This window comes from Sphaeramia orbicularis, chromosome 9 (assembly GCF_902148855.1).
Source record: "Sphaeramia orbicularis chromosome 9, fSphaOr1.1, whole genome shotgun sequence".
NCBI classification, from domain to species: Eukaryota; Metazoa; Chordata; class Actinopteri; order Kurtiformes; family Apogonidae; genus Sphaeramia; species Sphaeramia orbicularis.
This window is the reverse complement of record NC_043965.1, coordinates 17,126,301-17,149,294: the sequence shown is the minus strand read 5'-3', so window position 1 is coordinate 17,149,294 and position 22,994 is coordinate 17,126,301. Positions and strand designations below refer to the sequence as shown.

Sequence of the window (22,994 nt, the reverse complement as noted above, 5' to 3'; positions counted from 1 at the left end):
AGTCAATATTTTGAAGATTTTCGTAAGTCCAGGCGAGGGTTATCAAGTGCGAGCACGTTATGTTGCATTTTAATACTTGCGTGCCTACTATTTTTTTTGAGATTGTGCCTGTTGTGTGTAGTAGAAAAGTTCATTTCAATGTCCGTATGAATGAATTTAATGCATAATTCGCAGTAAATTATGCTTTACTGACAGAAACATTTTCAAAACATATGAAAATCACAGTAGTGCATGGATATCACACAAACAAGTTTCACTAGAATCATTCCAGTACTGACTGATTAGTGAAATCATATCAAGTTTGGTATATGTTTCCTCATGTACTTCTTATGTTACAAGATTATTTGCCTTTGAGCATACTCTAAAATTCAACTATGAGAGAAACTTTTTTCCGTATTATATTAAAGCAGTGATATTTGGCTTTTTAAATAGAATTATGCATTTTAAAACATTTTCCTGTGGTCTTTTTAAACTATAAATGCTATATTTGGGTCTGAATTCTTCATTATTTCAACTCCACAGGTCAATCTTCAATCCTACTTTTGAGTAATGACACAAAAAAGGTCGTTTTGAGCGCTGGCCCTTTAAATGCACATGACCCCACCCCCTTCCAGGTTGTTGTCTGTGCTTTCTGTCCTGTTCAGCCACTTGAGTTCATTAATACAACCAAGAAGTGAACATTTTAGGTAATCAGCTCAAAGTTTGGACATATTTTCAGTTTTTACTACAACCGCTGCTGCTGACAAACAGTTATGGCGTACTCAGAGAAATGTTCGTCGGAAGTCTTGACCTTATATGTGCAAATGTTGTGACGTAACTAGTTGTAGACATAACAAATTAAGCAGGAATTAAAAACAACAAGAAAACACAAACACTCTGACAGTCTATAAAGAATTCTTTAAAATGGACTAAATTTACTCTCTGATGTATTTTTTTCTTAGATATTTATATTTTAAATTATTTTTATAATTATTAATTGTCGTTATTATTATTATTTGTCTTTTCTTCTTTGCATCTGTAAGCCTGTACATTATGTTAATTTTTTGTTTTGGATGATTTTTCCTTTTGACATCTCGATGTTTGTTAAAAATTTCTTGATATTTTTTATACATGTATATTTTCAATAAAGTTTGGGGGAAAAAAAGCAGGAATTAAACCGGGTTGTAGAAATCCACTCAGTTTTTGCCAAAATGATTATAAAGATAGCTTTGCAGCACCTGGAGGGTTCAAATTCAAACTTTAGGAACTATTAGGGTCCAAATACACAAATAAACAAACCAAAGACTAATAAAAGTGGGTTTAGCAAAATATGACCCCCTTTAAGACTTTCACACAAAATTCCAAACTTTTCAAGGTCTGAAAAACAGTGTTTCAAAATTCCATACTTTTTAAGACTTTCAAGACCTGCGCAAGCACCCTGCTCATAAAACCACCACTACAGCAAGTCCAATAGTAAACCTGAGAATCAGACTTCCAGACAGATGACAAATTATAGTATTTTCGTTACAATGATCATGTGTTATAGCAATCATTTTGACTAGACTTATGTCTAAATGCAGTTTCCTCTAGATTTGTGTCTTTTGTGTATCTGTAAACCTGATTTAAGTGTTAGTGGAGTTGATTTTAGCTGTTAATTAATATATACAATTATTCAGTACAATAGAGTTGACATCAGTTGTTGTTAAATAATAAAAGCTCCCTGTATCAGAGGTATTTTGACAGTGGATGCATCCAGAAAGTCAAAGAAATACCCCTTTTCCTTCCACTTTTGCTCAGGCTCAGTGGAATAAATCATGGGATTGAAGAATGATGGAAAGGAGAATCCATTAGGACTTATGGAAAGGCACCGCAGCGATGAGAGAGTCCAGCTACACTTACACTAGACAGATGTTACATAGGTCAGCCGTGGTGAAACTATAATGTCCTGAGGGTGGACGACTAAAAGCACATCTTGGATACTTCCCCTGGTGCATTCTTAACGTGTTGTTTAATGCAGGATGTAAGAGAGGACAAATTTGACTCTATGACTCAAGACTGAAGCAGAAATATTCCTAAACTAAGGCTAAAGCTGCACTTTCAGTCAGTCACACTCATCCTCCTGTCTGCTCATATCTGTCAGTAAGGATCCCAAATCAGCATGAATAATAAAATAATTAAATAAAAATAAGGAATTAAATAAAAATGAAAAAGTAAATATATGCAAAATAAGCATAAAACTGTAAATTATGTCTGTGAATCTACTAGCCTACATGTGATCATTGTTATATTTACTTGGTCAAATAAAAGCATCATCTACTGGCGTTCATAATAATATTTTAACCTACAAATATGCCTCCTCCAGCCTTATTCCACTGTTTTTCTATTCTTCCTGAAGATCCAGTTCAGAGATCAGTGTTTACAGTTGAGTTTTTTTCAGGCATTTGTGACTGAAGGAGTCAAATATTAACCCATAAAGACCCAAACACCCACTGGCAACCAAGAGTATCTATTGATCTAAACTGTTTAATACCTGTTGATCCATTAATCCTATCAATCCATGTAAATGATTGGTGTAAAATACAGTGTGTCATCTGCTCATGGTCATCAGATTTGGATGTTGTGTAAGGATAGTTTGTACATGTAAACATTTTCATGTAGTTTAACTTTTTTATACTACAACAAAGAGAAAAATGTGGAATTATCATTATTTACAGGTCACTATGATAGTATTTTACTGGTCTGATCCACTTTAGATCAAATTGGTCTGTATGTGGGACCTGAACTAAAATGATTATTACATCCATGATTGTTACTATCTTCAGTGTAATTTTTGCATTTCACAAATTCATCCCACAGGCCGGATTGGATTCTTTAGTGGGCCAGTTTTGTATATTTGACACCTGTCCTGTACATGCAGATAATCTCTATCCAAAGGGGTGAACACATTCAGGAAAATCACTATTAATAATGACTTGTTCTTCTTCTTACATCTTTTGAATCAAAAAAATCAGCACATTATTCTGTTCTTCAAGGCATTTTCAAATCTTTTGCATACAACTGTACTTTGTTACTTCCCAAAGGGTATAGAAAAGGAGAAGTATCTTAATTGACTGTTACTTACTGGGTTAATGTTCACTAACTTGACTAATATATCCTACTATATAATACACGTTCTGTGTCCCATCGATGTTGCAGCACAGGAGGGCGTTTGTACGGATTTTCCTCAGCCTTCACAGGCCCAATCGCCGCCAAACTCGCCTAATGAATATAAACATTACCTGATTGTCTACTAGGCACAATTTTATGTCCATATTCAAATGTTGTGAGGTATGCTGGGCGATTTTAGCCTCTCTCTACTTTGAATTCTTCATCCCTGCCGCCATACTCCATCTTCGGAAGTGGTTATGCTGCCGTTCATGAAATTTCTACTGCTAGCAGACGATGCTACAATGTGAAGGCTGCAGTTCACTACCGCTGTATGAATGTAATCATGCTTGACAGGCCAAACAAATACATGCTCTTTCCTTCATGCCTCACATCTTGGCTCAAATTATTACCTGCACAATGCATGATTAAATGGTAGTTTACAAATGGATAGTGGTGGCAGACAAGTTCTACTTATCATGCTATCGTACAATGGCACCACGGGTACAATTCCGCTAGTTCATAAAAAATGTATGTTTGGTCTCTTGAAACTGGGCATCTCTCGGATTTGTTGTTCCCAAAAAGGCAGCTTTCTGTAGCAGATTTAATGTGGGAGTAGCTGATGTTAACAAGATAATTTTTTAAATGACCTAACGCTGCTATTTCCACAATAAGAAAGTAAAACTCTGCGCCAAAAGTGACATAGAATAAAAACTATTCATTCACAGATTTCCTCTGCTTTTGTCCTGTTTTCCCTCCTCCACTGTTAAAATCTGAATATTTGGCCTGTTAAAAATAAAGGGGCTTTTTGACAGAGATGCAAATCGTTTCATTGTATCTGACAAGAATAAGTCATTATAAATAGTGATTTTTCTGTGTGTGTGTTCACCCCTTTGAATAGAGATGATCTGCATGTACAGCACAGGTGTCAAACATGCAAAACTGGCCCGCTAAAGGATCCAATCCAGCCCGTGGGATGAATTTGTGAAATGCAAAAATTACACTGAAGATATTAACAGTCAAGGATGTCATAATCATTTTAGTTCAGGTTCCACATACAGACCGATTTGATCTAAAGTGGATCAGATCAGTAAAATACTATCATAGTTACCTGTAAATAATGACAATTCCACATTTTTCTTTTTGTTTTAGTAAAAAAAGGAAATTATATGAAAATGTTTACATGTACAAACTATCTTTACACAAAAAATGTGAACAATCTGAACAAATATGAACAACCTAAAATGTCATAAGAGAAATAAGTGCAATTTTACCAATAATCTGCCTTTTACTAAATGTTTTGTGTATTTGTAGATCCGCTGTGATCTGTAAGTTGTAATATACATGTGTAAATGACAAACAGAGGCATAATATTGTTAAAATTGCACTTATATTTCCGAAGACATTTCAGGTTATTCATGTTATTCACATATTTAAAGGGGTCATATTTTGCTAAACCCACTTTTATTAGTCTTTGGTTCATTTATTTGTGTATTTGGACCCTAATAAGTCAAAAAGTTTGAATTTGAACCCTCCAGGTGCTACAAAGCTATCTTTATATTCATTTCGGCAAAAATCGAGTGGATTTCTACAACCGGTTTGAATTCCTGCTTAATTTGTTACGTCTATAACTAGTTACGTCATGACATTTGCACATATAAGGTCAAGACTTCGATGAACATTTCTCTGAGTGCGACAGAATTATTTGTCAGCAGCAGCGGTTTTAGTAAAAACTGAAAATATGTCCAAACTTTGAGCTGATTACTAAAAATGTTCAGCTGTTGGTTGAACGTGACAGAGCAGCACAGTCAACAACCTGGAGGGGGTGGGGCATGAAGTCGCTCATGTGCATTTAAAGGGCCAGCGCTCAAAACGACCTTTCTGGTGTCATTAGTCAGAAATAGGGTTGAAGATGAACCTGTGGAGTTGAATTAATGAAGAATTCAGACCCAAGCATAGCATTTACAGTTTATGTAGACCATAGGGAAATGTTTTACAATGCATATTTCCATTTAAAAAAGCAAAATATCACTCCTTTAATGAAACTTTGTAAACATGATTATAATGTAATTTTACTTTTTTCCCACTGTTATTTTCTGGTCTGGCCCGCTTCAGGTCATACTGGGCTGAATGTGGAACCTGAACTAAAATGAGGTTGACATTGTTTGATGTACAGTCTATGCCAGTGTTTTTCAACCTTGGGGTCGGGACACCATGTGGGGTTGCCTGGAGTTCAAATGAGGTTGCCTGAAATTTCTAGTAATTAATAAAAAAAACAACAACTTACTAATAAAAAAAAATATATGGTGAGTTGACAGAGACAATCACAATACATAAAAGACATGACAAACTCTGAGTCTGAAACTGAAGCACTGTGGTTCTGTTTATCTTTCAAATGTTCATTGTGGTCAGTTTCAGATGCTGCAGCTCTTTCATAATTCATACTTTAAGTTCTTGTTTGTTCAGTATTAATTGTCAGCCTTGTAAATCCAAGCTGGACTGACTGTACATATCCTGACCAAGGAAAATCAAATTCTCACTTTGTGCAGTAATCTACACCTGGCTTTTCTGCCTCCGTCCATGATAATATACATTATATAGACTAAATGTCATCTAAAATTAACCGTTATTTGCAACATAGTATAGCAAACTATTACATGATCAAAAACAAATAAATTTTAGCAAAAAAAATGTCTCCGTTTTGAATGTCTGGGGTCGCCAGAAATTTGTGATGTTAAAATGGGGTCACGAGCCAAAAAACATCGGGAACCACTGGTCTATGCTCTGTTTGTTGCAGATTATGTATCATATTTTCCTTTTTTTTTTGTCTGCCGTTTGCAGGAGATGAGCCCCGGTGAAGTGACCCTGGAAGGCCTGTTGGAGATGAGTGAGGAGCAGGTGTGTGAGCTGCTGCAGAAGTTTGGTGCCAATGAAGAGGAGTGTGCCCGACTCAACGCCTCCCTTTCCTGCCTCAGAAAGGCCCACCAGCTTGGTAAGAGTCCCCCCCAAAACACACAGAGATGAGGACACTGATGGGAACCCTGAAAAACAACAAAAGGTTTCCAAGAGAGGGTTACAAAGTGGATAGTATGTGCACTTAATGATGTCTTTATCAGGAACCTTTTAGAGTCTGGTACTTCTGCTGGATTATAGTGGTATTGACAGGAAATCAAAGTCAGGGATTGAAAAAAACAGATGCATGAGCCAATTAAATATGTATAAAATATCAGCATGAAGTCATTAATAAATTAAATAAATGGAGAAGTATTAAACATGAAAACACATGTGAGAATATTATATTTTGTTTTATACTATGTATGTATGTATGTTGCAGTATGCATTCGGTTTTAAGGAATACAACTATTCTATAAACTAAAGTATGGGTGTCAAACATACAAAACTGGCCCTTTGGATAAACTTGTGAAATGCTAAAATTACACTGAAGATATTAACAATCATTTTAGTTCAGGTTCCACAGTCACACCAATTCAATCTCAAGTGGGTCAGTCAGTAAAATACTATCATAACAACCTATAAATACTGACAATCCAAATATTCTATTTGTTTCATTGTAAAAAAAAAAAAAAAAAAAAAAGTAAAATGACATAAAAATGTTGACATGTACAAACTATCTTTTCACAAAAAATGTGAATAACCTGAACAAATATGAACAACCTAAAATATCTTAAGAGAAGTTAAGTGCAATTTCACCAGTATTCTGCCTGTTACTGAATGTTTTGTGTATTTGTAGATCCGCTGTGATCTCGAAGTTATAATGCACATGTGCAAATGAGAAGTTGAGGCATAAAGTTGTCAAAATTGCACTTATTTTTCCTAACAAATTTCAGTTTTTTCAAGTTATTCACATTTTTTAAAGGATAATTTGTTGATGAAAACATTTTGATTATATAATGTTACTTTGTTCACTCTAAAACAAAGAGAAAAGTTTGGATTTGATATCATTTATATGTTATCTTGTTATTATTTTGTTGGTCCAGCCCACTTGAGATCATGCTGAATTGTATGTGGCCCCAGAACTAAAATGAGTTTGACATCTTGTACTAAAGCATACATACTAAAATGTATGATTGATGTTGTTTTAATCTGACCTGTTTTTTTTTTTTTTAAATCAAAATCAAAATAATTTCACAAGAATAGTATCTTCAAACTCAAATATTTCTCAAAAACTGTGATAGATTCACTAAATACTTCATTCAGATTTAGTGCCTAGATATTAAGATTTTAGTTCTGCTAAAGACCTCAGTTAAATTTAACTTGATTTATTTATATAGTTTTAGTACCATTTAGTTATTTTTTTAAGAAATTCTAATCAGTTCACTTTCTGCAACAGTTTTTTTCCAAATCTATTTAACATCAGAAAAACATCTGTCATGTCAAATGTACATAAATAGTGTAAATAGCTCATAATAAATAAGTGCAATGAATTCAGAGTATGTGCTAAGCATTTTTTCCCTAACAGAAACCACCACTTTTTAAAATATTATTAATTTTCAAATGCTTCTTAAGTATTATGTCAAAATAAGTTACAAAATAAAGTTGGAAATACAAAAAATCCCTGACTTTAAAATGGCTCATTATAAAGGCTACAGATTTTTTCAACAAATTTGGTTGACATTAAACGGTAAATTTATGAAATATGTTTGAATCACATCAAAACTACCTTTACACTGCTTTATATGTAAATGTTGCATTTATTTACTGATTATTAATTCAAGTCTCACTTTTTACAGTGTAGTAGTGGCAGGTTGTTGGTTTTCTTGGCCTTTGCTTAAAAAACACAGAATAAAATTGATCATTTGGAAACTGGGAAAAATGTAATGCCAATATGATGATGTGTTTGAGGAAAACCAATAGTTACAGTCGTCTTAAAACACCCACAGTGCCCAGTCAGTCTTTCTGTAGTTAGTTTGAGTTCCTGTAGGGGGCAGTGTTGCCTTCATCTGCTCAGTCACAGTGCTTACTGGCTTGTGTGCCAGTACTCTCCCCCTTACTCAGACCTTTTTATATAACAGCTTTTCTGCAGAAGAAAAAAAAAATCCCTCCACTCAGAAACAAGTATTTCTTATTGTTTGATCACTGCAATCGTCAGTAGAGAATTTGCCACCTTCGAGAAAAAGTTGATCTGTTCTGTTTGAGAAGGGGCTGTTGAAGGGGTGGATAACCAGTGCATATACAAGCAAAGTGGATATGCAGGGAAAAGAAGGGATTCATTTTAATTTCATTCTTTACTGAGTGTGAAGGAGAAGATATGAATATAAGAAATGCATGTAAAAAGTCTACAACCTTTTTATATGTGAAAACAAAATTTACATTATTATTCATTGAACAGTGTTGATATGTATTAGAACATGACTGAAACAGGTCTTTAGGTTAATTAGAACCATCATCATGTACAGTCGTTTGAGCTAAACTGCATGTGTCAGTATGTTATCAACCCGCCTTACAATATATTCACACATTTCTTAAATATTTAAGTATTTCTTAGTATTGTGTCTGATATTTTTATATAGTTTTTTTTGCACTTTAAGTATTTGCTGCTAAACCGAGACAGAGCTGCCAAATGGATTTTCATTCTTCCTGTAACAATGACAATAAGGATCTATTCTATTCTATTCTATTCTATTCTATTCTATTCTATTCTATTCTATTCTATTCTATTATGGTGTATTATGGTTATTAGAAGAAGAATACATTCCCATTTGGTGCTGTCAAACCACTTTTAATGATTTTGATTGATGGATTGATTCTAAAACCTGTTTTCTTGCAATTAATTTCACTCAGTAAAATACATTTTGTTGAAAAAAATAATGATCTAATCTCAGTTTAGTGTTTCATGGTGTTTGAGTTAGAACCGTGAACCATTATGTAATAATAATAGTAATAATAATAATAATAATAATAATAATAATAATAATACAAATAACAATAATAATAATAATAAGAAATTGCATTTATAAAGCACTTTTCTTTCAACGGAATCTCAAAGTGCTACAGACAGAAAGAAAGTCCAACATTAAAAGAAATAAAATATTAAATTAAAAATAAAATACTAAATGCAAAACAAAACCCCATGGTGGGCCATAAAAAGCCTGTCTAAACAGAAATGCCTTCAATCTTCAAATATCTACCCTTGTTGTGAATACCTTAGAGATGAGCATATTGTAAAATTAAAGACTAAAATTTGACTATATTTTTTGATTTTCTGTTTTTTTGTTTGTTTGGTTTTTTTTTAAATTTTATTTAGTTTTATTTAGTTTTACAAGTTCATAAGAAGTGAACTACATGGGGCAAAGCCATTTTCTCTTATCTACGCAGTGCAAATCAAAGGGGAAATTAATGACCTTACTTGACCTTTTACCAAGTATGTGTCACTTTAGTTGGCTGCTTTGTTTTTTGTGTAGTTTTAGTCATTTTTATTTCTATTTAAGTAGATGAAAATAGTTTTCATTGCAGCATAGTTTTTGCATATGTTTGAGTATGACTGTATTAACCTTGGCAGTTACACATGTACTGTATGTGTATAAATAATATATAAATAAAGGGTCCAGGTGACATTAACCTTAAGACCTTAAGAAGCCACTTATTTATAATACAATAAGCCTCTCCCATAAATGCAATTAAATCTTTTCTTTAATTCTATTCTCATAAGTATTGAGAAATACAATATTATCACAGTGGGCGACACAGTGGATAGCACTGTCGCCTCACAGCAAGAAGGTCCTGGGACCTTTCTGAGTGGAGTTTGCATGTTCTCCCTGTGTTTGCGTGGGTTGTCTCCATGTACTCCGGCTTCCTCTCACCATCTAAAGCACAGGTGTCAAACATGCGGCTCAGGGACCAAATCCGGCCCCTAGGATGAATTGGTGAAATACAAAAATTACACTGAGATAATAATCAAGGATGTTAGAATCCTTTTAGATCAATTCAATCTAAAGTGGATCAGACGAGTAAAATATTATAATAACCTATAAATAATGAAAACTGCAAATTTTCCTCTTTGTTTTAGTATAAAAAATGTAAAATTTGAAAATAGGTACATTTACAGACTATCCTTTTACAAAAAATATGAATAACCTGAACAAATATGAACAATCTGAAATGTCTTAAGAGAAGTATGTGGAATTTTAACAATATTCTGCCTATTACTAAATCTTTAAGTTGTGATGCACATGTATAAATGATCAATTTAGGCATAATATTGTTCACAATGCACTTTTTTTCTTAAGAATTTTCAGGTTGTTCATATTTGTTCATGTTATGTTCAAGTACAGTTCGTAGATGTAAACATTTTCCTAATGGAATTTTACTTTTTTCACTCAAAAACATAGAGAAAACTTTGGAGTTGACATTATTTATAAGTTCTTATTCTATTATTTATATTGTTTTACTGGTCCGGCCCACTTTAGATCAAATTTAGCTTAATCTGGCCTCTGAACTAAAATGAGTTTGACACCCCTGATCTAAAGACGTGCACTGATACACTATATTGGCAGAAGTATTCGCTCACCTGCGCGCATATGAACTTAACCCATAAAGACCCAAACCTCCACCGGTGACCAAAACCATGTACTGATCTAAAATGTTTAATAACTTCTAATCCAATAATCTTACCAAAACATGTAAATATTTGGTATAAAATGCAGTTTGTCATCTTTTCATGGTTATCAGATATGACCTATTTGGATTTTCAGAGGCCCCGTAGTTACCGTGGAAACACTGTCACCTTCTACAACTTTGATTCACCACTAAAACCCATGGAGTTGGATCAATGACAGTGGATGGAGACACTTCTTTTTATGTCCAGTTATTGATATCTTTGCCGAAAAAGTCACTTTTTCTTGAGTTTTCTCTGATTTTGAACCCTTTCCTTTACTCTGAGCTTTAATGACCATCTACATGATTAGTAAATTAATCATTAAGAAAGAGTAAATATAGAGGAAAAATTATTTGTGAACTGCCTCAAAAATAGCACTGGGTCTTTATGGGCTAAGTGACATCCCATTCTTAATCCATAGGGTTTAATATGACATTGGTCCACCCTTTTCAGCTGTAACAGCTTCAACTCTTCTGGGAAAGTTTTCCGCAAGGTTTAGGAGTGTGTTTATGGGAATTGTTGACCATTTGTCCAAAATCTTTTGGTAAGCTAAAGCAAGAGATTTTGGACAATTCCATGCTCCCGACTTTGTTGGAACAGTTTGGGGATGACCCCTTCCTGTTCCAACATGACTGTGCACCAGTGCTCAAAGCATGGATGAGAGAGTTTAGTGTGGATTAACTTGACTGGCCTGCACCGAGTCCTGACCTCAACTCGATAGAACCTTTGGGATGAATTAGAGCAGACACTGAGAACCAGGCCTTCTCGTCCAACATCAGTGTGTTATCTCACAAATGTGCTTCTGGAGGAATGGTAAGAAATTCCCATGAGCACACTCCTAAACCTTGTGGAAAGATTTCCCAGAAGAGTTGAAGCTGTTATAGCTGCAAAGGGTGGAACGACGTTGTATTAAACTCCATGGATTAAGAATGGGATGGCACTTAAATTCATATGCTAGTCAAGGCAGGTGAGCGAATACTTTTGGCAATATAGTGTAGGTTTATGGGTTAATCTAAATTGCCCATAGGTGTGAATGTGAGAGTGACTGGTTGTTCGTCTCTATATGTTCAGCCCTACGATGAACTGGCGCCCCGTCCAGGGTGAACCCCGCCTTCCCCCATAGGCAGCTGGGACAGGCTCCAGAACCCCTGCCCCAACCCGAGTGAGGATAAAACAGTTCAGAAGACGAATGAATGAATGAATATTACTACAGTGCCCTCAGTGCTGTCTTTTGTTCTGTAGTTTTCCACCAGGTGGCATCACAGACCACACTTTGCTGTCACTCTGAGGCGACAGGTTTAGCAACAACATAGTATGACCAGAAGGGGGCAGTAGTTTACCGCTCTAACTGTGCCAGGTTGAGCACAACCTTTTGTAAACCCGTTTGATAACATATCTGTTTCTCTTCAACTCCCACTCAAACATACACACACACACACATGCACACACACATAACAACAACATACATCGACACACTGTTCTGTAACAGATGTCCTTTCAGACAGAAGGCACCGCTGAATAATTAAGCAAATTAACTTGATGAGTAGTTTTCCTTCAATGTGCCCTCAGCAGACTGTGCTTTATTAAGAGTGTTTTATTTAGGGAGCTTTAACATGATTGCAGTTTTTTGTTTTTAATGAAAGGAAGAAGGATCTGGATATTTTGACGAGTGTTTTTCACCACCTAGTCTTAAAAGCACACTCTCTCTAAGGCTCTTTCCAGCTGTCCTCTCTAGATATTCACACCTCTCGGCTGGTCTCTGTTTGTTTGTCAGTCTGTCTGCTAGAGTTGCTCGCCTTCCTGTATGAACTTCCTCCCTATCTTTCTGTCTCATCGGTTTGATTGGGGATACAGGCGGATGTTGTCCAGAAAGACAGACAGGCAGTCAGGCGTCCCCTCGCCGAGTCCATCAGGCGGCCCCAGTGCCTGAGTCCAGCTGGGCTCAGACTGGTCAGGCTTCAGGCGTCTCTGGAGGACGGCTTCATTTCGCTGTCACTGTCTCAGACTTTGGCTACATTTACACTGCGGTTGGATAACATCCTAGTTTGGGGTCTTTTGCGGTGAGATGAAAAGCCAAATAGTCTGACGTGGACCACAGGTGTTACACGATTAAATCTTACGGCATGAAAGATTAATATTTGACATGACAATAACTGATTATGACTCATCTCAGAAAGTGAGAGGGCAGTGCCACCTAGCAGTAGAAAAAGTCAATGAATTATTAACTTTATTCATTTAAGTCAATGCAGGACGACAGATTATTAATTTAAAAATGCAATACAGCAAGAGGCATCTTTGTCTTTTCTATTTCTGTGCTTCATCAGTGACCTTTGACCCCTTCTGATTGAGAGAGAACTGACACTTTTTTTTTTCCTGGTAACAATACAAAGTTAACATTCTGCTAATTTTCTCTACTTCCACTGCTTTACGTAGAGACACATCATTGTACAAACTGATAAAAATCCACAGTTCCTTGGTGTCTAGTGGCTCCAAGTGTTCATGGCCATGATTATACGTTCAGCTCAGTAGTGAACTGATAAGAGTAGCAGGGCATGAAATGGGTCAGACATTTTAGCAACGCCCTCAGATGAAAGAGCGAGCCATGGGCATGTCGCCTGTATACACTGTGGATTCGACTTTTAACCTTTTATTACAGGAGAGGATATTAAACTTCCCCCCATGTTTGAACTTAACTTTAGAATTAGAATAAAAACAGAGTGTTCAATTGGGAAAGCTATATTATGTAACGTTCCAACTGTGAAATATCTAAAATTAGTATTATATTCACAAACTTAAAGAAATATGTGATTTTATTTCCACTTTTTTTATTGGAAAAACTGTCAATTCTGATCATTTAGGGACATTTCTTGCCATTTTGCAGCAAAGACCTACATTTTCTTCTACAATGATGACGACAACTCACATGATCCAACACGTGAAACTGCCTCATTAATGAATGTTTCGATTATTAATTACTTACTGCTTATGTGGTTCTTACCTGGTCTCACAATTTCGTCAAGACAATGAACAATTCATTGCATCTCAATATATAAACAAGATCCTCCTTTTCTGTTTTACTTGCACCTAGTTACAGTTGAGTAAATTTGAACTCCCTTTTACCTTTAAAGTAATTTCGCAACTCAGGCTACAGCAGCTTTTTGACATCAACAGCTGCATCCTCCACCCATCCACCCACCTGAGCACACAAACACAACCAAAGCGAAGCAGAAAACCCTCTATCGACTATAGCCTCATGTCAGCATCAGTATGCATTTTTCAATCGAGGAATTCCCGTTCCTCTGCGATGTTTTTAAAGTTGTTAACCGTGGATCACCTGCATCAAAGGCTGCTTAACAGAACATCTGAGCCCTCCACTCCACCACCTGTTATTATTATATACTGTCACTGTAATGACTCTGACAAAGCCAGTGCGACGGAGTTTAAAGCTGAAAAGTAGGCTGTTTTTCCTACTTCGTCTCTTTCTTCCCATCCTCCTGCTTATTGTTTATGCCTCTCTCTCTCTCTTCTGCCTCTCACTGTTTTTTTTTTTTTTTTGTGTCTGCACACTCCTCCTCTCCTCTCCTCTCCTCTCCTCTCCTCTCCTCTCCTCTCCTCTCCTCTCCTCTCCTCTCCTCTCCTCTCCTCTCCTCTCCTCTCCTCTCCTCTCCTCTCCTCTCCTCTCCTCTCCTCTCCTCTCCTCTCCTCTCTCTCTTTCTCTCTGCCTCTCCAAAGGCAGGGTCTGGCCACACAAAGCCACTAATGGGCTCTCTAACAGTGGGGCTGGCTGGAGATGTGTGAATGCACCACAGCAACACTACCTCAACAGAGTGGTGAGAGGCACTTTTCAACCGAGAGAAATACAGCCTGTGCAGCATTGTTCTTCATATTACGTGGATGGAGCTTGTATTGTATGGAGAGAGAAGAGTCACACCGTATATGTGTGTGTATTTTGTGGGATTGTGCCAGAACTTGTGTATCAGTACTTATGGGTGTGTTACATATGCAACAGTAGGAGATAGTTGTGTTTACAGAGCATATCAAACTGAGGATCCTCTTATAGAATCACATATCTGTTGAAAAAAAAACGAAAATACAGATATATAAGCAGCCATCATGAAAGAGAGCAACAGGAAGGATTTACAGATTTATGCACATGGTAATCCAAAGAGAATACGCTGTTCCTCTTTATGAGTCACGAGGAATTGTGTTAAAAATTGGCACATATGGACATTCGAGTACTTTACATCAAGGCAGTTCGAACATCCAACGAAATAAGGTGGAGGGTAAGTAAATGTATGTCGCTCTGTGCCGTGATGGTGGACGAGGCAAACTAATGCAAGGTAATAGAATTTTTCACTCTTGGGATTGCAGTCTGCGAGTTGCAATGAGGATGAGTCATACAATTCGGAGGCAGCCGGTCGGTTCTTTGTGCCGCAATGTACACACATTATCCAGCCCGCCCCTCCAGACAAGTCCACACACACACACACACACACACACACACACACACACACACACACACACACACACACACATGCTTACAGAAACACAAATATTTCCTTGAATATGCATTTTCCTGTTGAGGCTAATCGTGTTGCCCTTTGTCAGTGCCTTACGTCTTTGATTTTTGACAGCTCAAAGGAATGTCCCCATGCCCTATCATCAGACACCTTCATACACACACACACTGAATTTGTTTCTAATGCCATCAGTGTGAAAATAGATGAATAAAGGGAAATGCAAGGTGCGGAACGTGTGACATGATGGAGAGATGTGTGGAAAGAAAAAGGAGGCATGTGATGGATAGTGTTGTGCAAGTTACTTCCAAACTGTAATACATTTACTGTTATTTAAAAGTAAATCCTTACCTTACAATATTTTTGTCTCAGAATTGTAATGCGTTACATGACTCCTGTATTACTTTTGAGTTACGTACAGACTTTTGTCATAAATGGCGTGTGCACAGTAGAACACAACCACCCCCCACCCCCCCACCCCCCATACAAGAGATAAGGGAGCCTTGGGAGGCATAAATTTGCACCCTGAAGTTAGCGGTGGGCGATATTGCATATGATAATATTGTAAATGTTAATTTGACGATGTGCAGCCTTGCATTATGAAGTATTCATACTGTCTCGAAAAGAAAACAAACGGACGGTGCATAGACGTTAAAGGAGAGGTGCATGAAAGTCCTCATTGGTCGAATGCGTGCCTCAGAGGCTAAAAGCAGACAGGATTCGGTCTCGTAGTGACTTGGTGGTGCTCAAAACACAACATCGTCTCACATGAAGGAAATATGCAGGAGTCTCCATCTCAGCAGATGATTTCATAGTGAGATGTGGGTCCACATCAGTAGCCTGGAAATGCTTCGGTTTTGGCAAGACTAATATTGGTCAAAATAATGTTATATGCAAGCTGTGGCATCATAAAGGGGGGGGGGTAAATGTGACCAATTGATGTGGAGGGGGTCCAGTGGATACAGCTTACAAGTTATGAAAATTTTGTATAAGATCCGTTGTATAATAGAAGCAAAGAAGCCAGGAGGTGGACGTTGAAACCATGTTAAGTTTCAGTTTCATTTCACACCAACATTAGTTATGTTAGTTATGGACCACACACCCACGTATATAACTACTGCCCCTATCCCACGTACCCCCACCACACACACACACACACACACACACACACACACACACACACACACACACACCACATGTTTTGCAGAAGATGTATAAAGCACTTTAAAAACAAACAAGAGCTGTTGTTCTGAAATGCTGTGTCTATCCATAGATGTCCTCGTAAGCAAGGATATTGTCAGATTATCATTATCGGGAAATTTTTAAAAATACTGGAGATTTTTTTTTGCCCATATTGCCCACCCCTACCTGAAGTACATGTGGACGGATAGCGCAGTAAGTAACGCTACGGTCTATGATGTTCGAATCCCAGCAGGAACGCTTGCATATTTTTCAACATTTTTTATGTTCAAACGGGGGGCGCGGCACTGAGGATGCCGGTAGATAAATCCACAATTGATAAAGAATTCTAACTAGTCATAGAAATGTTAGCTTACCTTGTCATTGCTGATCACAGGGATCATGGTAATGCTAACTAGCTTCTGTGAAGCAGGGTTAGGGTTTGTAATGAGCATACGTCCATGTGGACAATGGACTGTCTTCTACATTCTTCACCCATTGGATGAACACCAACAGGAAATAGAACTTTACAGACGCATTTTTGATTCCTTAAGGTCTCACGGTCTTGCTGTATTTTTGTTGTTTTTTTGGTTTTTTTTGCATTTGAGCAGTTAAATTATGGGCGAAAAGTGTGTTATAACGCAAATGCTATTGAACATGTACCATATTGCTGAAAATTGATTAGTAATGCTTTATACTACTGCATTACAGCAAAAAGTAATCCGTTACTGTACTACATTACTTTTGTAACGCGTTACTCCCAACACTGGTGATGGAATAAAAAAGTAGCAGGAGTATGGAGCCCAAACTACAGGAGGTGAAAAAGAAACAAGTGAAAAAAGCAGATTCAACAGAGAAGAAAAAAGCGACTAGAAGAAATATTGACTGAACCCCCCTGACGCCCACCTTCCTGAGCTCTGGGTGGTCCTTATTGGTGGTTAATTAATTAGCCGTGACTAACTTTGAGTCCTACTGATTACACTGCAAGAATGTCCACGACCGCTCGACTCAAAAGAGTTGAGATTAAAAAGGGGACACGGCGTCTATTGAACACAGAAATTGACCTTTCACCAAATCCTGTTTACAGTGGCAGTAAGATAGACCAGCTACTGTCCCAGTGGCATTTCACTGCCATTTAGCCCAAGGAAGCAACACATCTAGAGGTAATTAGTCCAATTATGAGGCTGTTATCTGCCTTTCTCAAAGCCTCCCCGCATGTTAAGATTGGCCCATTACTGATGTTGGGGCGTGCTATTTGCATTAATCACTGCAGACGAGAAGTTAAAAATGCTTCAGATGCATTGTTTTGTTCGACAGGCAATGGGAAGATTCAGGGTGAAGAGAGAGGAAGATTGATGATGATGTGGCTAGAAACACCTGATGGCACATGAAATGAAATGACTGAACTGTGAAAAATATAGGAATGCAGGCAAATTTCTTTATTGAGGCAGGATTAGGTAAACAGTATCAGTCATGTCTGTGCAGTAATGATGATAGAGTTGGGACTTAGTTAACGTAGCATAGTGTTAAGACTGGAAACAGGTGAAACGGCTGCCATGGCCCAACACATTCATTATAAATCAATAATAAATACCATGTATCGATCAATGCTCTAACTGTTTCTGGCATAAGACAACAATTATCTAGGTGCACAGGCAAGAAAAATGTGTCATGAAACAGTTACCAGTATGTAACTGTCACTAACATTGCAAATGTTATTTTAATATTTGTCCTTTTATGTGCACATTCAATAACAAAGATACAGGCAAATGTCAAGAAATGGTTGTAATAGTGGTGCAATATGTAATAATGTAATAATTTTTCACCTCATTATATAATAACGCCGCATTTTGTAAAAAAATTCTTGAATGCATTTTGTAATCATTCATTCATTCATTCATTTTCTGAACCCGCTTTATCCTCACTAGGGTCACGGGGTCGCTTGGAGCCTATACCAGCTACATAGGGGCGAAGGCAGGGTACACCCTGGACAAGTCGCCAGTTCATCGCAGGGCTGACATATAGAGACAAACAATCACTCTCACATTCACACCATTCACACCTTTTGTAATCAACTTTGATTTATTTGCACATCATAAATTTAAAAAACAATTTTCATACAAGTAATACCATTGTGCAAGAGAAGATAGAAGCCAAAAAAGACTTATGTAAATACCTCCCCGGAAATAAACAATACACAGGGGAAAAAAAGGCAGTAAGGGGATAACATCCTGTAGGACTAGTTGTTTTTTGATATTATACTCAGATATGTTGAATGAAGCTGACTTTATCAAGGCAAACATTTGTGGACATGTAAAAGCAGTTAAAATTTGCTAGATAAAAGTATTTTTTTGAGCTAGACAAGGTGATATGTCAAGATACAATGTTCCACATGATGATTTGGCCAGAAAATGTAACACTGATTGATTACTCATAACACTAAGGCGCTGCACTCGTAACACTATGAAAAATGTTCGCACATTTAACATCAATATGGGAATTACATATGTTACAGTTTCAGTACAAGCAAGTAAAAGAAGCATGATGTAGCAGTGTGAAATTAGGAGTAAAGAGACTGTTTTTGCAGAAATTGATTGTAAGTTCCTTATCAGCAAATGGCAAACACGTTCAATTTTGCCCCTAAAAGTTGAGATAAATGGAGACATTTTGTTTCTAACAGTGATCTGTAGAGAACAACGTCTAAAACATACTCTGTGACAGGCAACGAGCTGCACAAATGAACTTAAATGCGAGTTCTCAGAGGGGTTATGCTCAGTCTGTGCTCTTCATCTTATTTAGCAGTGAGCATGTTCTGGTTTGCTTGAGGCTTTTACTTAGGTGAGATCATGTGAAACAAGAAATTCATAAGTCAAGTCCTGTTACTATTTTGCTGAAGCAGTTGCTAAGATACTAGTGCGTTTGATGAATTGACTCATTACTTGAAGCAACAGTTTCATGAGTGTGATTCAAGTTCATTGCTTCTCTCGCAGAGACATTTCACTTGGGTATATCATCTTGATAAGCACTGTCAAAAGCATTTTTAAACTGAGACCGCCTCACGTAAAACTCTAATTACCAAAGGGAGGCTTGTTAATGATATCAAAGGTGACTGGTTAAAATTTACAGAAACCAACTTGTTAAAAAAAGGTACTCAACATAAAATGAAAGTATAAACGGGCAACGCATGTGTTGGGCATTTAACCCTTTTAATCCCCTGATGTGTCTGTGGTGAGCGTTCTGATTGTCAAGATTTATTTTAAATATTCCTAAAAATTATAGATGCAGAGAAGAGAAGGACACTTTTTTCCGTTGTCCGTGGTTATGTCCAAAAATCAAGGAATTTTGGGGAAAAGTTAAAGGTATGATACAGGAGATTTTATCAGTGAAACTAGTGCTCCCGAAGCCCCCAAGTTTTTTTTATATTAGGATTATACCCTGAAGAAATTCACATGAATCGCTATAAGAAAATCCTCGTAAACATGGGAATTTTACAAGTAAAGACAGTGATCGCTCTGTCATGGAAAGACATGGGCAAACCGAGCATAGCAAAATGGCTCAAAGAATTGTCTTTGTGTTTATCACTTAAAAAAATCACATACACTTTAAAAGACAAACAAGACATTTTTGAAAAAGTGTGGGGCCGTTTCATTAATTATATTAAGAACAAAGATTTGACTGGTATCTGGGAGACCATAATTTTTCCCTATACTGGTCCACAATCATATGCTGCATTCTGACAATACTACTCGTCATCTGGAAGGACTAGGGCTGCACAATACTGGAAAAAACTGACATTGCATTTGTTTTTTAACCCTGCGATATATATGTTGCGATATGAAAAAAACTCAGGAGGATGTAATAGCTGTGTGGTGCCGATGTAAATGGTCAAACAAATTAGTTGTGTTACCTCTTGTTGTGGCAGCAGGTGTAAGGCACTACCGACACAGAACACGTGTTTCAATATCATCCTTCTTGCAGCCGAAATAATTCCAGATAACTGACGTTGCTTTTCTTTTTGGCACCCAGTTTTTGTTTTTTGGGGTTTTCCTCTTGTTCGTTGCTCATTTTTTAATGTTGTTACCAGCAACTCACTCCATGTGCTCTAAATATTGTGGTCTGTTTTTTTTTTTTTGGTTATTTGTTTGTTCTATATACTGTGAAATTAGTAATATATATATATATATATAAAAGAAAGAAAGATTGTGATTGGTGGATCTCTGTGTGCGGTGTGTGTCAGGTATCCAGGTTGAAATTAGATGAGAACACGTTGAGTTCATTTGACTCCTACATTGCCAGACCTGCGACGTGACTATTGCGCACACATACATCGCGATGACGATACTCAAACGACATATTGTGCAGCTCTAGGAAGGACTCTCATGGACTCAGACGTTGATTTTAAATGTACCTTTTTGTCTGTTTGATTGTTTGTAAGGTTCTTTTTTGTATATATAGCCAAAAATTTCAATAAATATAATACTAAAAAAAAAAATTCCTAAAAATTAAACCGTTAGGAAATAGAAAAAAATTCAACACATGCTGGTAGAATAGACCAGTGTTTGTCAACCCTGGGGTTGGGACCCCACATGGGGTCGCCTGAAATTCAAATGGGATCGCCTGAAATTTCTAGTAATTGTTAAAAATAAAACTAAAAACTTAGTAATAAAAAATTTATGGTGAGTTGACAGAGACAATCTCAATCCATAAAAGACATGACAAACTGTGAAGCTGAAACTGAAGCACTGTGGTACTGTTTATCTTTCAAATGTTCATTGTGGTCAGTTTCAGATGCTGCAGCTCTTTCATAATTCATACTTTGAGTTCTTGTTTGTTCAGTATTAATTGTCAGCCCTGTAAATACAAGCTGGACTGACTGTACATATCCTGACCAAAGAAACTCAAATTCTCACTTTGTGCAGTAATCTACACGTGGCTTTTCTGCCTCTGTATTATTATTGTTGTCGTCTAAAATTAACATTTATTTGCAACATAGTATAGCAAACTATGACATGATCAAAACAAATTTATTTTAGCAAAAAAATAAAAAGTCTCTGTTTTGAATGTCTGAGGTTGCCAGAAATTTGTGATGTTAAAATGGGGTCACAAGCCAAAAAAGGTTGGGAACCACTGGAATAGACCTTTCCCTTTCCATAGACATCTGAATCTGAGCATGCTCAGTGCACCCCATCGCTGCCTGTGTAATGGTTGCAAAACATGACTCATTATATAAAAATACGGATTGGGCTTTTTTTTTTTTTTTTTTTTTTAACATTGTTTTCCTTGTCGTTTTTTGTTTTCACTGTTGTATATTTATTTATTTATTTGACTGTGTTTTTATCGACTTTTGACCATGCACCTGCTTTTTGGAGTTCAACCAGGTGCCAGAAAAGCAGTTGGATGGATTTAGAAAAAAAGCCCCCAGACAAAAATTCAAATACTTGTTGTTCAGTGTGTTCCAGTTCACAGTTCATGTTCAACATCCTAAATCTCTTATTGATGTACATTCTGAGTGCCTTATTTAGTAAAAACCTGTCAAACATTAATCCCTCTCATTGTCTTTTTCTGTTATTCCACCCTGTTTTGACCTTAAAACACACAATAAAGCAAAACCACTGAAGAAAAGGAACACAAGCACGTATTCACAGCAGCTTTTATGACACTGAAACATACAAATTCACAGCATTGAAATAATGTCTGAGGGGTTAAAGGGTTAATGTCTGTACACCAGACTGTACAATCAGCTGACTGTTCTGTAATCTCAGGCTCAGTGGTGTGAAGTCTTTAGTGGCTGTTGATTAGTTTTAACTGCTAATGTGGGGTCAAGTTAAACTTTCACATTTCTGAGTGTCTTGTGGTTGTGTGTACTTTCTTCCCATTAATAAAAGAGGTTCGACTGAGCATCACCCTCATCTATTCCTACGTTTGAGGATGAGTGCTCTTCTGGCCCCACTCTTGCTCTCTGCATCTTGTACTTCTGAAGGGGGGTTTTAGGATTGAGTCTTGGATCCTCTTGATGAGGGTTTAGGGACAGTGTGAATGTGGTCCTCAAACAGAAACATTGAGGGTGGAACAGCAGGGACAGCTTGAATAGAAATGACTAATATCCACAGGTGTGAAGAACTGTGTTTACTGCTTCGATTAGTTTTTGTAAAAAAAAATATAAGGGCAGGTTACTGATGAGAAAACTTCAACCAGAGAGGAGAATCAGTGAAACGATCAGGTTTATTATGTTCATACAAGAGTAAAATGACACTGTGTTTAATAAATTGCAGATTTGCAAAGGGAAGGTAGCTACTGGAATAAAACGCAGAGCTCAGGCTTTGCAACCTGGCCAAATGATTGCATGAAATTAACTCCTAAAGTTTTCAGCTGGTTTCTTTAGGGCACAGGTGTCAAACATATGGCTCACTAAAAGGTCCAGTGTGGCCCGCAGGATGAATTTGTGAAATGCAAAAATTACACTTAAAGGGGTCATATTTTGCTAAACCCACTTTTATTAGTCTTTGGTTCATTCATTTGTGTATTTGGGGACTTTAAAGTTCCAAAAGCTTGAATTGGAA

General features: G+C 36.9%; 1 protein-coding gene across 1 annotated transcript in view; it reads left to right on the top strand.

Annotated features, from left to right (window-relative positions):
• Positions 1-22,994, top strand: part of ksr2 (kinase suppressor of ras 2) — a 178,289-nt gene that overhangs the window by 28,321 nt on the left and 126,974 nt on the right. The window contains exon 4 of the mRNA XM_030144487.1: positions 5,965-6,115. Coding sequence (XP_030000347.1) covers positions 5,965-6,115 — 151 coding nt within the window. The remainder of the gene's footprint in view (positions 1-5,964; positions 6,116-22,994) is intronic.